Below are 16,588 nucleotides of genomic sequence, written 5' to 3' on the forward strand. Positions count from 1 at the left end.
CCCGAAATGCGATACTCTATTCTAACCATTTCCTGCCAATGTATGACCTGACACTGATAGTGTCCCTTTTTAGCTAGAACGTAATCATCCATTCATCCTCAAAGTAAAGTTCTCGCTTAGATTTTATGGTTTCTGATCATTTCGTAGCAGCACCAGTACACACACCTAGGTAGAACCACCTCCGAGATTTGCTCTGGTGATTCTGTCATTCCCCACAAAAGGTCGGGACCTATAAAATTTAGATAGGTGCAGAGGTTGTCAGGACCCGGGACATGTTTTTGACTATGGCAAAATCACTCCTGAGATACCGAAGGCTGATGTGCTCATAAGACTTTCGATTTTTCTTATGTCTTAAGTGGAGAATTGTTATTGCTGTTGTATTTGGTAAATTGGTCATAATGCCCAACCTGCCGGTTTTTGCACTTGTATTCAAAACATTTAATTACTTTGTACATGCTAATGCAGGAACTTGCACAGCTGAGAGATTTTTGGCAAACTCTGGAAGCTTTAAGTTTCAAAGTAAGAAAAAAAAAGGGTACCTCATGTGGTAAAGTTATAAGCAAGGAAGTAAACTGAATTGAAATGACAATTCAAGGATGAAAGCGAAGTAGGTTTCGCATTTTCCATTAATCATGTCATGTTATGTAGAATTGCAACCACTTTTAGCTAAAATAGAATTACGATAACTAACACAATGGATCAATTGGCAAAAGCAATAAATTGGCAAGAGGGGTATATATACATATCATGGAACTACCTCAACTTCCTAATTTTATGTTTTCAGTTAGATAACCAGGTTCAGGGAGGCACATATTCATCTCTTCAGATATGAGACTGGTTAGAGCTTGGATTAATGATCGCGGATCAAATATGACACCCACCTTCGGGTCATGCACTGACTCCACGATTACCTGCAAGATGGATTGGCCATACAAAAAACAACTGTTTCAGCAGAAAGCTGTAGTACAGAAGCATTAGTGCATAATATAATATCTTGTACAAGACTAAGTTTGTTTATCATATAAATACCAACAATAGATTCTTAGATACTAATATTAAGCTTTCTCAACTGGGTTTCTACAACTTTGAGACAATCACAATAGATGCGCAATCCACAATTCCACATACAGTATTTTGACTCAAGACAAGCAATAATATGGTCATCTATTGGAATACTATTTGGTTGCATAATGAGAATCCCAAATATTTATCATCCCAGCCAAAACAAGACTTAGGAAACTAACTTGCTGGTGAACGAGGTAGTTAAGATGCAGCACAGTGGAAATAGTAGGAAAAACAAAATTTCTTCATCCTTTCTAAATCAATAAGCACCATCATAGCCAATAAAATATAGATCCTTACCACATTAAAGATTCCCTGAGCAGCCAAATTTTCGACATCTAAAGGAACTTGGCCTCCTTCTGGAACCAATATAGCATTTACATAGTCATTGGGCTGCACACAACACAGAGAAACAATCAAAGGGGAAATCTTGGAAGAAAAAAGGCTTGCATCCTCAAAACTATTACTGAATTTTGGACCAAGCAAGAACCACTTATTAGTTTGCAAATAATACATATACCGTTCTTCCAGTAAATTGTTTAGAGGAATATACAACAAACTTACACGATTTTTTAGGCTTTTGTGAGGATCTCCATACGTCCGATTTAGGGAATCAGTAATTGCAGTTACAAAGCCAGAGGCAGACAACCCAGCAGTCTCTCTGTCATGTGATCCATTCAGAAGAAGTACCTAGATTTTCAGCAGGATTCAGAGAGAAAGTCAGAAACGCATCTTTAGTGAAACAATCAAGAGAAAAATACAACAAACTTCAGGACAGTTGCAAGCCAAGCAATGAAACAAGTTGTGTACACTCCCTCCTTCACTTGTCAAATAACTGCAGGACTGTGTAGACAAAAATAAAGCAATCAATATATAAAGAGTATATCTAATCCCTTCAATGGCTTCAGGGCATCTTTCTAACCAAACCTCAGTTAGATAGATAGCACTTAAAGTTACGTGACTAATAGGGCACATATTTAAACCAACACAAATGGAATCAAAAGATCAATGCAATCAAGCATGGGAATTTGATCCCAATCTGATTTCCTAGCATTTACCTTCGGGATGGTTCTTGACGCTATGGTCTCACCAATGCCACGCAATACCTGCATAAGCTTTAATATATGAGAGGTAACGGAGAAGATGATGCAAAAACAGGTGCAAGAGCAAGAAGTTAGATCCAGGGCTGAATGTGTGTTGAGTGGTCAGCCTGAAGTATTCCAACTTCCATATGGTTTCAAGCTAAGAGGTCGGGTTAGACTTAATGCTCCTACCTACTAGGTCAGCCTGTTTTCTTCTACAGTTATCCTGTCTAACACACTATCAAGTGAAACAATATTTTACTATACTAGCAAGATACGTCAATGGAAATAAGGTATGAGTAAAGCTAATACATCTGGGCTAAGGTTAACTAACCCACAATTATTTTGAGCCTTAACAAGGCCATGCCTTTAATTCTAGCAGTCAACAAAATAACTTATAGTTTTATCACTTTAGCATATGTCAAAGAACAGTCATGAATCATGAATGTGCTGAAACTTATGAAGGCAAAGAAGCCACGAGAAGCGTGCGATAAACTAATAAAGGTACGCTGAAGATCATTAAGTAAATGATAATAGTGTAAGCAAACCAAAGGCAGCAACATTACCAGTGATGGACAAACGGATGTAAAGAGTGATCCCATAGCATAGACAACGCAGTCCACTTTACTTAACTGCTCCAAAACTGTGTGGTTAGCTTCAGGGAAAACCTACAATGGAAGTGTAGCAGAAAACAATCAGCAATGATGGCAAATACCAAATATCAGGATAGCTTACCAAGTTCATATGTTAGTGAGTCATAACTAATATTGAAAAGATATATTCTCGTGATGCAAAAAAGAAATTTTGGGGAAAGTTGCAAAACCCCTCTTGCAAATTTGGGGAGTTTGCCAAAAAAAAAACATAGTTTGTTGTCAGTCTCCCCCATGCAAGTTTTCATATGGTTTCTAAAAGCCCTCTAATGGCATTGACCGGCAAGGAAGAGTCCAACATTGCTCCAAAATAGCTCATGGATCACCAGCGTGGCTCCCCTGTGGCACAGAAGAGTCCACTGGTACCTAACGGCTGACTCATCAACCACCGACCAGGATTGGATGAAACTTGTTAGATGTATATGTGTATCATGTAGTTTCCCCATTGTATAAGGGGTTTTGTGCATATTTCCTAATACCTGTACATGTATATATTCGGGCCTAGAGCCCTCATGATGAATACAAGTGCTATTCATAACAAAACTCAACGCAATTGTTTCTTCCAACAAAATCGAATCCATTAATATAGGTCATCAATCAAATCCTGCGAAGTGTCTCTGCAATTTTCCCTAATTTTTAGCATATGGAAAATGTTGTAGGATCATGCAATTGTTATTTCCAAAGATAAGTTCTCCAAGAACTTGAAAACGACTACCAATTAGTTTTCTTGGATAAGGTGACATCACAGCATGTCATCATTAAGCTGTGATCATTATGTGGAACATGAGAACATTTGAACACATTATATTGACTCATACTTGTGAGCATAGCTGCTTTGTTAAACCTAAACGTCAAAATACTTAGATGCTCCTTGCCTAAAAAGGTACTTTAGCATTGTATCTAAAAGTCTAAACAAAATGAGGACATACCTCATGCAGCAGGTTGCTACCTTCACTTGACATGTAAAACACGCGTTTGACCCTTGAAGGAAGTGCAGTACATGAATTACAATCCTTTCCGGAAAAGGAAAGAAAACAGGAAACCAATTAGAAAAGAATAATCTCGGAGGAATCAACAACAATGCATAGATTTAAGGAAAGGAGCATCTAGAGGTCACAAATGTGAAGTGAATTTGGAGACGTAAAGCATGTTATCAACAATGTAACAAGTCAGTAGTAATCACCATTGCGGAAAGAGCTTGAAGCCTTAGACTAAGCACACCAAAATTCACCACTTCAAATTAGACTGTGTTGGTAGCTTTCTCTTTAAGCTTAGGGTAACTATAGAAACATGAAACAATTATTTTCAAGACTAGGCTACTGTTTAAGCCAACTAAATTAATTCAGGTTAAGAAAAAGGTACACTATCACATGAAGCTTTAAGTCATTTAAATGAGCAATACCATTTTTAGGAGATTTCTTTTATCCCACAATATTTTAGAAAATAAATCCACCTGAGACTTTATGATGTGTGTCATCAAATTGCAGAAATGCGGAAATTAGCACTTATTTTTGGATGATCTTTCCACATAAAAAACAACATTATTTCTATCATTTCCCTTGATCTATTTGAATGACAAAGATATGTACCACTACCATATGGTACCATCATCTATATCCATTGGCACATAATCGTAGTACAAGACATCACCTCAAAGCAGTTATAATACAAAGCAACTGTAGCAACAAAAACAAAAAGCAAAAGATTTTTTTGCATGCTTTTAGGCTAAAAGATACCACAGTATCACACGGGACCAAAAGAAACTCAGTTACTATCAGCAGTTTAGCAGTATTCACTCTGAAAATATTCTTTGAAGTACCTTATTAACAACTTCTCGGCGTCCATTGCTTGGATGTGATATTTCATTTTGGCCACGAATGATAGTTCCGTCCTAAAAATGGAAGGTTTTATCTTAAAAGAAAAACAAGAATATGTATGAACAAAGGAATTAAGATGTTGGTTCGTTTTATAATCAAGTGATGTGCATACTTATAGAAGTAACTTTGCAAACACAAACAACCCTGCCAGATGTAAATATCAAATAATAAACTGCAAGCTTGTATTTGTTTTAGTAGAAAAAAAAATGCAAGCTCATAAGAACATGGCTACTTGCCTAATTGCAGAAAGTGTAGCTAAAAAATTAATTGCAATAATGAAAAGAGAAGGATACAAAATAAATAACGGGTGAAGCAAAATTTTAGCCAAAGGGCAACTAACAAGAAGCAACACATAAATGTACAGAGGCAATTTGTACAGCATGAGAAAAACTTGGTAAGTGACATTACCCATAGTTCACATCCCAGTGTAAGTCTGTCGTTCGTTGATATAACAGGAAGCACAAGGCTTTCTGCGGGGATCTGTGATACTCGAGAAAACAAAAAAATTGCAGCATCCAACGACTGGAAGAATACGCGTGCCCCAGCAAAAAAGAAATTCCCAATACTGCAAGAATAAATCAATCTGTAGTGAGGTAAATGGATTGTATGCAAACTATGAATATTGACTTGTCCGCCCGGGTCATTCCTTGTACGAAAAGAAACATCACAGAAAACAGGATACTCAGTGCTTCATGTCATTGAATACATCAAAAAGTTGCTATATGCCAACAATGGTCTCGCAAGGAACAACAATGAAGATTTACAAGAACATGTATTGCAAATTTCACCTTAGAAGAATCACCTGCCATTGGTGAAGCAAAACATGTCAGCTGACCTTCGAAGTATCTGCACAAAAGAAATAAAATTATTATATGTCACTAAGAGAATAGGTACTGCATTACTTAATCATCAACCTATGGATTACTTTGGCAGGCTTTGCGTGCACACATTATATGGTATAAAAAAAAGGCATGATGGAAAGACCTCATTGTGAAAGTAGACCAAAAATGCACGAATTGTTTCCCTGTACGGACGAGAGACTCCATCCCACAAAGAGTGGTCTCCTTCTACAATCTGATACCTATCAAATCCAAAAACTAACATTGGTTACATAAAGAAGGCATTATGTGGACACTTGGCTAGAAACTGACAAGAAATAATCAAATTGATCTGCACAAGAGGAAGATATTGGTACCACTCAAGCTTTGCTTCTGAAGGATCAATAGGCAAGCGATGCCCAAGCAACTTTCGAACAGAAAGGGCTTCTGAAGTACTTTCATCAGACAATCTCAAACATCGTGATCTTATGTCTCCCACAGCAGGTCCACCTAATACACAGATACGAACTTTGATCATCATAACAGCTTCGACACAAGCAGATATCCTGATACATTTCAAGTAATACAGAAATCAATTTCGTGGTAGGAAACATAGACCTACCAAGCACGCGGACAATCTCAGCTGTGCTTCCACCATCATCAGAAACAGGGAGCACATGTGCAACTCGAGTAGTAACTTTCTTCAGCTCTTCAACAACACCATTAAATGCCGTACCACCTGAATCAAACTCAAAAGGTCAGGAGAGCAATTTATTTAAAGGAAACAAAAAAAATCGTCACAAAATTGGAAAAGCTTGATGACAGAGATGCCAAGGAACTGCTGACAATATGAGGTTTTACTTTTTGCATACTTTTGACAAGTTCAGTTATTGCCATGGATGTTTGTTTATATATCTAGAAATATTTTCACTGCCTAACCATGGCAGGTACGCACACTGTAACGAATCAAACATCAGCTGATTAGTGCTAGTAATCTAGCATGATAAGGTGATAACTGGCACTGGCAGCACCAGTTCTAAAAGAGCCCGAGATCACAGGCACGGGCGCACGGCCAGCTGCAGCTCCCTTGAATTGGCGCGCATTATTCAGCAATCCCATCATAAGCGCCCCCAATTCACCGATTTACACAACCCGTACGAGCGCGCGAAGACGTCATTCGAGAAGCGCACGCGTCCACGCACCGAAGCGCAATCACAATTATCCAAACCACCCCGAGCCCCAAATCCCCTCCCAGCCGCGGAACGAAACCCCACCCGCACACGAGTACATGAAAGGCACTGGGAGGAGTGGTCTGCTCACCTGAGAAGACGAGCAGCGACGGGGGCGCGCGGGAAGCGCCGGCACCGGAGGCGGTGGAGTGGCCGCCTCCGCAGGCGGCCATGGCGCGGCGGGGACGGCCCCGGGGCCTGGTGGCGGCAGATCTCGGGGCGCGGGGGAGGCCGCGGCTTCCGGAAGCGGGGGCGAAGGCTCGGTGCTGGCTTATGTTGTAGCGCGGGCACGCGGCGAGCGCCATCCCGGGGGTGGTGGAGTGGGATGTGGGGGCGTGCGGAGGAAGCTGCAGCGCCGGCCCGCGCCGGACGAGCGAAACGAGCGGCGCGCGCGTCTCCTGCCTCGTGCTCGCGCGCGCGCTGGCACTGACCGGTGAGGCGATGAGCTCTGCGGGGAATGGGGCGCAGGCGCACCAGCCGAGGCGCCGACGTGGCATGGTGGGGATCCAGCGGCCCAGGTGCGTGGGCTGGCTCCGGGACGGGCTCGGAGAGGAAATGGGCCATATGGGCTAGTTTCTCCGGGGGCCTCAATCGGCCCATGGAAACCGCACTCAAATCTAATTTAAGTTTTTTGAACGGGAACTTCAGCTCGAAATCTTTTTTTTTGCGAGAAACTTCAGCTCGAAATCGAATACACGAGGATTCAAAACCCCTCCGACACTCGTGCACGCGAATCATTCCGGCACTCGGATCGCACACCGCTTCGGGGCCCGTAGAAAAAATGATGGGTGGATGCCTCGGGCCGGCATCCTCATCGCGCGCATCATCGACCCCCCCTGCAAGCCGGAACGTGGCATGATGCGCACTCGAGCGAACCACCCCCACGCACGTACCGCGGGTTACCGATTCTTTAAGCGATGGCTTCACCGGCTGCAGGTGCAGGGCCGGATGGCAATTGCACCCGCGGATGCGGGTATCCGCAGATTTTAGACCCAATGGGTGCGGGTCCGATATTCCACCCGTGGATGGACCCGCACCCATCCGCAAATAAAAAAATCCTAGCCCAATGTGCTTAGGTAAGGCTCAGGCCAACTATCCTAACTATAAAATGAATATAAAAACTTATAAATTTGTTGTTAGTTTGTATTTATTACTTTGAACTTATAAATTTATTGTTAATTTGCTCTTATTATTTATAGAAATTTGATGTTTGACTATTTAAATTGACGAATTTGTGTATTTTTATTATATATGTTGTCATACCCGCGGACACCCGAAACCCGCGGGTGCGGATGTGGGTGCAGAAATGCACCCGCGGGTCTACTTGTGGGTGGGTTTTTTCCAACCCCGCGGGTTTGCCTGCGGGCGGGTTTTCACCAAACCCGCACCCGCATCCGCGGGTGCCATCCTAGTGCAGGCGCCATCATCAATGATCAGGTCTCGCTCCGGGCGCCGCGCACGTGTGTGCTCCCCTTTTGCGAATTGTTAGTGTTAACGTCGATGCATGCTAAAAAAAGAAGTTAATGTCAACGAAGCACGTTGGTGGCACTGTCCGCGATGCCCGCTGCGAAAAGGGCTCGAGCTGCATCATACTGTAGGTACTCCTGTGTGCCGGAGACGAGAAACAACATTTGTGCCCATTCAGATCGGGTGAAAAGGCGCCTTTCTGATTCCGAAACGACTAGGCCACGTCAGGCACTACCACCACTGTCCACTGATTAACAACGATGCAGTAATAAACAACAGGTACTAGGCACCTTGCACCTACAATCATACACGGTCACATGACGAGCACAGAGGCGCGGAGAGGGAGACGGGAGAGTGTGCGTGCGTGCGTGCACGCGGATAAGAGCAGCGGCATACCATATGGTCTCAGTAGACCAACCAAAAACCCAACCCCTCCTCACCAGCAACGGCGAGAACGCCCAACCAATACCCCACCACGGCGCCGCCGCAGCACCACGCCGCGCTCGCCTTCCCTAGCTCCCCTACGGCCTGTCCGCTCGACCCCGTCCCGCTATGTAACCAACCTGCACCTGCCCAAGACTAGCTCCACTACGCACTCGCTCGCAGAGCAATGGATCACTCCATGAAGCCAGCTGCTGCCCTCTCAGCGTTCTCGTCCCGGAGATGGGTCCTCGCCACCTCCCTCTGCTCCCTCGCCTGCCTCTTCCTCCTCTCCGCCGGCCTCCTGCTCCTCGCCGCCGGCTACCGCCCGTTGCAGCCGCGCGGCGCGGCGCCGTGGGACCGCTTATCCAGGGTGCGGCAGAAGGCGGCGCCGTCGCCTGCCCGTGCCTCGCACGCCGCGGTTGCGCCGGCGCCGGCGCCAGACGCGGGCTCACCAGGCGCCCTTGATCGGAGCCAGGAGGAGGATGCCGGGCCGCCGTCACCGGACCCCGCGCCGGCGGAGGAGGAAGGGGAGGACGGCGGCGACGGCGAGTGCGACGTGTTCGACGGGACGTGGGTGCGCGACGACGCGGCGTGGTATCCGCTGTACGAGGCCGCGGAGTGCCCGTTCCTGAGCGACCAGGTGGCGTGCCGCCGGAACGGCCGGCCGGACTCCGGCTACGAGCAGTGGCGGTGGCGGCCCAGGGGCTGCGGCGGCCGCGCGAGGTCAGTGCGCACCGCGCCGCGATCAGCATGCATTCGTTTGCGTTGCACGTTACGCGCCATGGCTACTCTGACACGCGTCGGTCTCTTTAATTTCTTCCCCGCGGTTCCGATGAAGGCTGGGCGGCGCGGAGGCCCTGGAGCTGTGCCGGGACAGGCGGCTGGTGTTCGTTGGCGACTCGCTGAACCGCAACATGTGGGAGTCGCTCGCCTGCATCCTCTACGCGGCGGTGCCGGACCGGTCGCGGACGCGCATCGTCGACGACGCCAGCTCCGAGTACAGGATATTCCGCGCCATGGTAAGTGGCGTCATCTGCTCCTCTTGGGCATCGTGTACCCACACTACCTAGGCTACTACCCAAATTCATGGCGGTCGTTTAGTTACTGTTGACCAACCCACACTACCCAAAGTCAACCATCGACCAGCTTCAATTGTATAAATTTACGCACACTACCCAAAGTCAACCATCGACTACCATCGTAACTAAATAAATTTATTTAGAAACCATTTTGTATATTTTACATGTAGATTTGTGAAAGTGATAGTTTCACATTACAGCTTCGTTTTATACAAGTGTATCTTAATCTTAACAAAGAAAAAAATACTAGTTAAAGTTGTGCACCAAGTCAGTGTTCAAAACATCTTTCTAGAGGGAATATAAATGCTAGTAAGATGGTATATTATTCATACCAAAACCGACAATGACTCCAAACTGTTCCGTCACCGAAATTCTACAAAAACAGGACTACAACTGCTCGGTGGAGTTCTTCTGGAGTCCGTTCCTTGTGAAGCTCGAAAGAAAGATCAACCAGACCAGGGCGCTCCAGTTGGACCAGCTGCCGGCCATGCTGCAGAGGACCCTGGGCGCAGATGTTCTCGTGTTCAACACCGGCCACTGGTGGACTCACACTGGCAAGCTCAGGGCGTAAGTCCATGCAATCTCTCTATCCATTTTCGCTCTTCCCTTCCCTGCATCTTACCCCATGCATCTGGACGCAGGTGGGACCATCTCGAGAGAGACGGGAAGACGGTCGAGATGGCCGGGGAGGAAGCCTTCAACAGAGCGCTGAGGACCTGGGCTAGGTGGGTCGACCGCAACATAGACCCCACTAGAACAAGAGTATTCTTCCGGAGCGTCTCGCCTGAACATAAGAGGTACAATACACATTTTCAGCAACAATAGGGACAGCACAGGAACTAAATGAGGTCACTAACGACACTCTCCTTCGGTGCAGTGTAAACTGGTGCTACAACCAGACGTCCCCTATCTCCACTGGAACAGTTGCTCCATGGTTTCCAAAAAGCCTGGTCACCATTGTGGAGAGGAACATCAAGAACATGAGAACACCAGTCACATATCTGAATATCACCCACCTCTCGGAGCTCCGGATCGACGCACACCCATCAGTTTACACCATCACCCGGGAAGGGAAACCGCTGAGCCCAGAGCAGCAGCAGCAACCGCTCACATATGCTGACTGCAGCCACTGGTGCCTACCAGGGCTACCAGATACCTGGAATATGCTTTTGCTCGACTCTTTGATGAGACCACCCTCTAATGTACATTTGCTAGGGTGAAGCGTAATACAATATTATTTTTGGGGGGCAGCTTCACCTTGCCTGGTGTGATAGTAAAGTGGAAGAGAAGGGAAAACAACTAAAATCATGATATACAGACATCGCTACATATCAGTAGCACTTTTACATTGAAGATATGATCATATAGCCTAAATTCTACAACAGTAGACAAGCAAAAATCATCTATTCAATTGTACACATTGGCTAAGCAATCAAATAAAGGAGAGCAAATGAGAACTAACAAGTACGATGACAATACTCGCTACAAAACACAGCACTAGACAATCTGACATTGGAATACAAACTAATTCAGCACCAAAATCTACACTAGGTCAATAGAATGCATGGGCATGGGCAGGGCAGCAAACAGCAGTGCAAGCCATAAACAATAAAATGGAGATTGCAACTTATGTAAGACTGTTTTCATGCCAGAAAATGTCATTTGTGACCACATGTCAGCTAGGTATAAAACTAGCTTCAAACATATTATAGTAGCAAATTTCTGAACCCTATAACAGAGAACACAGCTCATTGACAGTAGCAATGTGAGCATGTAAAACATTCTGACTAGGAATATGTATATGTAAATTGTAATAGTCATAAAAAGGGTCTGACAACAAGAAAAGCATACTCAAGATATTCATCAGACATGTTGCCAAAAAGTAAGCAAATGTGCTACAAAGCTAAACCTAATTTATAACCTTCAGGTTTAGAGAGATCCAAATGGGAGAAAGAGAACATAAACCCGTCAATAATCTCCATCTCATAACCTTCAGGTTTAGAGAGATCCAAATGGGAGAAAGAGAACATAAACCGGTCAATAATCTCCATCTCATAAGGTAAAAAGGCATGTGACTAAGGCCATCCTTTAGAGCTAACTATTAGCTGCTAGCTGAGGCCCGGTTTGAATAGTTGGTTAGTAGTCTTATCTATCACCTAGTTAACAATTCTATTTAGCTGATTCACCAAGGTAACACAGCTAAATATTTAACTATAGGCATAAGGAAAAACAAAAGATCTGCTGACAATATCATGTAGTAATTATCCACTATCCAAGCTTCAAAAACAAAGATAGCTTTAGGATTTATTTTGGAGAAGGTATGCAGTGTTCTGCAAACAGACTATAAATTCAAAAGGAAAAAAGAAGCCTGCATTACAATCATAGATCATACATACAAACAGCCCACAACCCACAGCATGTGTCCACTAATAAAAAGCCAAGGTTGAACAAATCACTGGCTAAAGATAACAAAGGAATCTCATATAATATGACAATAAACAAGACACCATAGATTTAAAAGTGCAACTTCACTTATCAATGTAAACTGAAAACTGCAAAGCAGTCATAAGTACAAGTGAAGCATTATCAAGAAACACTGAACTAGCTTGATTTATCCAACATTGAAAATTGGTAGTGCAAACTCATTCCAGAATCCAGATCAGAAGTAGCCACTAGCCAGAATATGCAAGACATCCATGTGAATTCAGCACAACCATTGCAAAGCACATGCTCCCAAGAGTTGTCACAAACCTGAGTCATACATCCACTAGAATTCAATCAATAATTCAGCTGAGTACAGATATAAATACAGAACATACACAATAATGAATTAAAAAATAGAAATGCAATGCTTAATACATTAGGCTTCTTAACATACTTGGAGAATTTTTTTATAAGGCGGGATTTATCAAGTATAGCAAAATGTTCTATGCACTATGATGACTGCACACAGATATTCCAGAGCTTTTGAGTGCAAATATATCACACTAGGATCAGTGGGAAACTGAAAATATTATTGCAACACAATAAAATCAAGGCAGTAACAACATAACAAAATCAAGGCAGTAAATTAGATCTACTACTGATGAGACAGAACACAAAAAAAGGTAAAAAAAATTCATGAACTATCAAGAAAGAAGGGAATAAAAGCATTCTGGATACCAGCTTACCCACAACCAAAAAAGAAACTTAACACATTTGCAGTGCGCAAAGATAGATTTGTATAGTTACATTACATAGTAATGATATATAAATACACTTATGTTAATAAAGAAATAATGGATAAGTTCACAAACAGCTTATGAACTCATTATTCATAACACTGCAGCTATCTATCAAGCAGCCAACAAAGATCTCTAGCATTCTAAAAGACAACATGGTCTTTAGATATAGGACTCCGGTAATTTAATGGTAGTACGGAACGAGGGAACAGAAGGCATTATTTGAGGCCAATGTCCCAAGCACCACATGCAAGATGAGATAGGAAACAACCTTTACAAAAAGTTTACGCTAATGCCAAAGTACCAAATAAAAGGGAACTTAGGAAGGGTATCAGTGACATGAATGCAGAATAGGCAACACTGCAGACACTAGCATGAAGTAATGCTGATAATGGTTATGCCACAAGCAACCAGTAATAAACATGACTCCATGATAAGAATTAATAAACGTGAACTTAAGGACCAACTAGATCTGAACAAGGAGGAATTTAGTTATGCGCTAAAAAAGCAGTTGAAAAAAAAAACCCAATGCTTTTATAAGAACAAAAATGAACCAAGAATTCAAGACAAATACGCATTCTAATTCTCACATACATGCATTTAAACAATCAGGATGCTAAAGTACAAATCTCAATCTGACATGTCAACAGCATCTACCATGAACCTAAGAAAGTCGTACAAAAAAGTTTTGACTAAAAGAAAGCTATGATTGCCTCAGCCTTGAAGCGCTACAATCAAGTAGTAACCGGCAATTAAGATCAGTTAATAGCCCATCATGACAAAGCAGGAATAACATAGCTTGACAATCCCAATACAATCACCAAGACAAAAAAAAAATAGAATCTAACATTACACAAGCACATGCAAAAGAAAGTAAAGGAGCAGAGAAATCAAATGCCACATAAATAACCAGACAAACACAAGCAAAGCGAGGGGTACCTCAGGCAGTCAGGCCACCAAAGTGTTATGCTATGCTTTGAGAGTACCCTAAATGCTACAAAGGCAAACCCAAATGAAAATCCATACACCCAAACAAAAATTTAAAGCGGGAAAACACAGGACAAAAACATATGTCAGCTAATATGTAACTTAAGGACTACTACTATGTTAACATATTCACAGCTAGCATCCATGAAACTCTAGGATCAATGCCCACCAATCATCACTTATACTAGTACCAATTTGCCTTAAATGAAGATCTCAAGATCATCAGAACTTAATCAGTAAAAGAATCTGAATTCTCAAACACTACCAAATTGAATAACAAAAGCAAAAAAGAACAACCATTCAGACAGTGTAACTTGCAAACAAAATAGTCAAATCAAAAGAATCTGACTTCTCAATCACAGCCAGATTCAATAAAAGCCAAAAACACTCACCATCCAGCCAAAATACATAGTCAATTCCATCCATGAGAAGCTAAAGCAAACAATGAACAATCTACAAATCAATGCATGTTTCACTACAATTCCAAGTCTCAAAAGCAGCATACCACAACAGTAATAAACAATAAAACTAAAAATATGCTACGGCTGTAAAGTATACCTTAGAAATAAGGCGGCACATTGGGATACATAGGAGGAGCCCTGCCACCTGGCCCAGGTGACATCCCACCTTGAGGGTCCTGGCCACGGAAACCCGAACCTGGAAGGGGGTAGTTCCCTCCTTCAAAGCCACCTGCAGGCAGCCCACCTCCTTGTTGCATGCGGTACATGGAACCTCCACCCATTCCAAGGCCACCATAAGCCCCCATCCCACCAGCACCAAACTGAGATGATCCACCAAACGAGCCACCGCCCAATCCACCAGGCCCAAATGCGCCAGCCCCAGCACCACCCAAACCGGTAGGCACCTGGCCTCCCATTGAGCCTATGCCACCTGCACCCCCTCCACCCATGGAAGAGGGCATGTTTCCATAAGGGTTTGGACCCCCAAACCCGCCGCCAACACCACCAAATGCACCAAACGAAGACATACCACTCCCAGGGCCACCATACTGCGCCGCCATCTGTGGCCCAGGCCCAAGCCCAAGCCCTCCCTGCATTTCCTGTGGACCACCCTGCATCATCTGCTGCTGCTGCTGGTTGGCAGCCCCAGATTGTTGTGATTGCCCCTGCTTCCCCTTCTTCCCCTCTATTGCGAGCTTGCATACAAGCTGGTTTCCATCAATTACCTTCACCGAGTCCACTAACGAGGCCTGCGCACCCTCAGGCGTCTTGTACACAAAGAGGGCAAAGCCACGGAACTTGCCCGTCTGCTTGTCAAAACCCAGCGGCCCCTCCTCGATCTCGCCATAAGAGGCGAAGTGAGCAAGGAGGCGCTCGGACGCCATTTCGGCAGGGACGTTGCCGACAAAGATTTTTCGAAGGGAGACATCTGCCACAGGAGCGCCACCGCTGCCCGCGGCCCCACCGGAAGGCCCTCCGGCCGCGCCGGCGGCAGCTAGCTGCGTGACGGTCATGCGGCCGTCGATCTTTTTGGAGGGCTCCTTGAGCGCGAGGACGGCGGAGTCGGCGTGGCGGAAGGTGACGAAGCCGTAGCCCTTGGACCGCCCCGTATTCTTGTCGGTGATGACTACGGCCTCTTCGAGGTCGCCGTAGGCGGAGAATATGGCGCGGAGCGAGTCGGAGGTGGTCTCCCACCCGAGCCCCCGCACAAACAGCTTGCGGAGGGCCGGGTCCCGGTCGGCGGCGGCGCGCACGGCGTCGAGCGCGTGCGCCGACACAAGAGCGGCCGCGGCCGCGATGTCGGCGAGCTGGTCCCGGGAGAGCGGGTCGAGGAGGCGGAGGACGTCGTCGCGGGTGAGGCCCAGCGCGGCGGCCCCGCCGGCGGGGGAGGCGGTGGCGGCGCCGTTCTCGTCGGCCTTGCGCTTTTTGGTGAAGGGATCCATGGGGGCGAGGGAGCGAGAAGGGGATGGCTGGCCAAAACCCTAGCTAGGGTTTGGAGATGTAGCGGCGGAGGCCGGGGTCGGAACGAGATGGGAGGTGGAGATCGGCGAGTTTTTATCGACCTGACGCTGACAGCATCAGATTTTTGGGCCTCGGTTTGGCGCTAGAATCCTAATGAAGTTTATTTAAAAAAAAATTAGTAATAGGTGTAATTTTTTGTGATGAATCTAGTGACGGTAATTAATCGATAATTTGCTACTGTGATACTACAGTAACAATCCTCTATTCACACGGTCAAAGGCCTCGTTAAATTCTTTAGAGTCACTAGCGCGGGGTTTTGAAGTTGGTTTTGTAAACTATTTTTCTTTGACACCGTAATTAGCGGTCAAACTGTCACTATTTATTAGCACGCTGCAAACTAAACAGGTCTTGATCGGGGAATCCAACTAGTACTGGCGCATCGTGTGCTAAAAATAGACTGGGCGTTGTACTGGGTCACGACGGGCTCAGACCAGACAGATAACCAAAAGCCCGTTATATTGGGCCCAAAATCCCTAGTACGTCGATAGGAGCTTTACGTTTTCAGAACTTCCGAAATGCGTGAAGGCTCAAAAAAGAAAATCTTGCATTTGAATTTGAACTCATTGTTTAGATTGTGGACGACATGTTTTCTCCCATTGAGCCATATATATGACAATATATTACCTCTCTTTATATATATAATACTTCCTCCGTCCCAAAATAAATACAATTCTATGGTTCAAAATTTGTCCCACAAAGAATGCAACTTTG

At 44.7% G+C, this 16,588-nt stretch overlaps 3 protein-coding genes across 6 annotated transcripts; 1 reads left to right on the forward strand and 2 right to left on the reverse strand.

The window, feature by feature from the left end:
* Window positions 1-595: 595 nt before the first annotated feature.
* LOC120673024 (uncharacterized protein YNL011C-like) lies at window positions 596-7,185 on the reverse strand. The gene is made up of 13 exons (XM_039953700.1): window positions 6,810-7,185; window positions 6,112-6,228; window positions 5,867-5,999; window positions 5,656-5,752; window positions 5,474-5,517; window positions 5,080-5,236; window positions 4,614-4,685; window positions 3,724-3,807; window positions 2,711-2,812; window positions 2,121-2,168; window positions 1,627-1,752; window positions 1,363-1,455; window positions 596-911 (listed from the first exon to the last, which is right to left on the reverse strand). The coding sequence occupies exons 1-13, from the start codon at window positions 7,021-7,023 to the stop codon at window positions 759-761; spliced, it is 1,440 nt and encodes a 479-aa protein (XP_039809634.1). The 5' UTR covers window positions 7,024-7,185; the 3' UTR covers window positions 596-758.
* A 1,424-nt stretch (window positions 7,186-8,609) lies between these two features.
* On the forward strand, window positions 8,610-13,422 carry LOC120673025 (protein trichome birefringence-like 1). Its single transcript, XM_039953701.1, has 5 exons — window positions 8,610-9,331; window positions 9,447-9,627; window positions 10,073-10,254; window positions 10,329-10,484; window positions 10,565-13,422. Exons 1-5 carry the CDS (start codon window positions 8,796-8,798, stop codon window positions 10,905-10,907), a joined length of 1,398 nt encoding a protein of 465 aa, XP_039809635.1. The 5' UTR covers window positions 8,610-8,795; the 3' UTR covers window positions 10,908-13,422.
* LOC120673027 (UBP1-associated protein 2C-like) lies at window positions 9,916-15,910 on the reverse strand. 4 transcript variants are annotated; one of them, XM_039953704.1, is made up of 2 exons: window positions 14,454-15,910; window positions 9,916-10,471 (listed from the first exon to the last, which is right to left on the reverse strand). In XM_039953704.1, the coding sequence occupies exon 1, from the start codon at window positions 15,796-15,798 to the stop codon at window positions 14,455-14,457; it is 1,344 nt and encodes a 447-aa protein (XP_039809638.1). In that variant the 5' UTR covers window positions 15,799-15,910; the 3' UTR covers window positions 9,916-10,471; window position 14,454. The 4 variants fall into 4 exon arrangements, 3 of the variants coding, with proteins under 3 accessions (XP_039809638.1, XP_039809637.1, XP_039809636.1); XM_039953703.1 differs by having other exon boundaries at window positions 9,990-12,454; XM_039953702.1 differs by having other exon boundaries at window positions 9,990-12,438; window positions 14,454-15,901.
* Window positions 15,911-16,588: the final 678 nt, after the last annotated feature.

This window comes from Panicum virgatum, chromosome 5N, assembly GCF_016808335.1.
Source record: "Panicum virgatum strain AP13 chromosome 5N, P.virgatum_v5, whole genome shotgun sequence".
Taxonomy (NCBI): Eukaryota; Viridiplantae; Streptophyta; class Magnoliopsida; order Poales; family Poaceae; genus Panicum; species Panicum virgatum.

Coding starts and splice junctions, on each gene's coding strand:
- LOC120673024 (XM_039953700.1), bottom strand. CDS start 7,023: ATGGCGCTCGCCGCGTGCCCGCGCTACAACATAAGCCAGCACCGAGCC. Junction 5,753..5,866: donor TCAGAAGCAAAGCTTGAGTG/GTACCAATATCT, acceptor TGGATTTGATAG/GTATCAGATTGTAGAAGGAG. Junction 912..1,362: donor CTCAGGGAATCTTTAATGTG/GTAAGGATCTAT, acceptor TCCATCTTGCAG/GTAATCGTGGAGTCAGTGCA.
- LOC120673025 (XM_039953701.1), top strand. CDS start 8,796: ATGGATCACTCCATGAAGCCAGCTGCTGCCCTCTCAGCGTTCTCGTCC. Junction 9,332..9,446: donor GGCTGCGGCGGCCGCGCGAG/GTCAGTGCGCAC, acceptor GTTCCGATGAAG/GCTGGGCGGCGCGGAGGCCC. Junction 9,628..10,072: donor ACAGGATATTCCGCGCCATG/GTAAGTGGCGTC, acceptor CTACAAAAACAG/GACTACAACTGCTCGGTGGA.
- LOC120673027 (XM_039953704.1), bottom strand. CDS start 15,798: ATGGATCCCTTCACCAAAAAGCGCAAGGCCGACGAGAACGGCGCCGCC.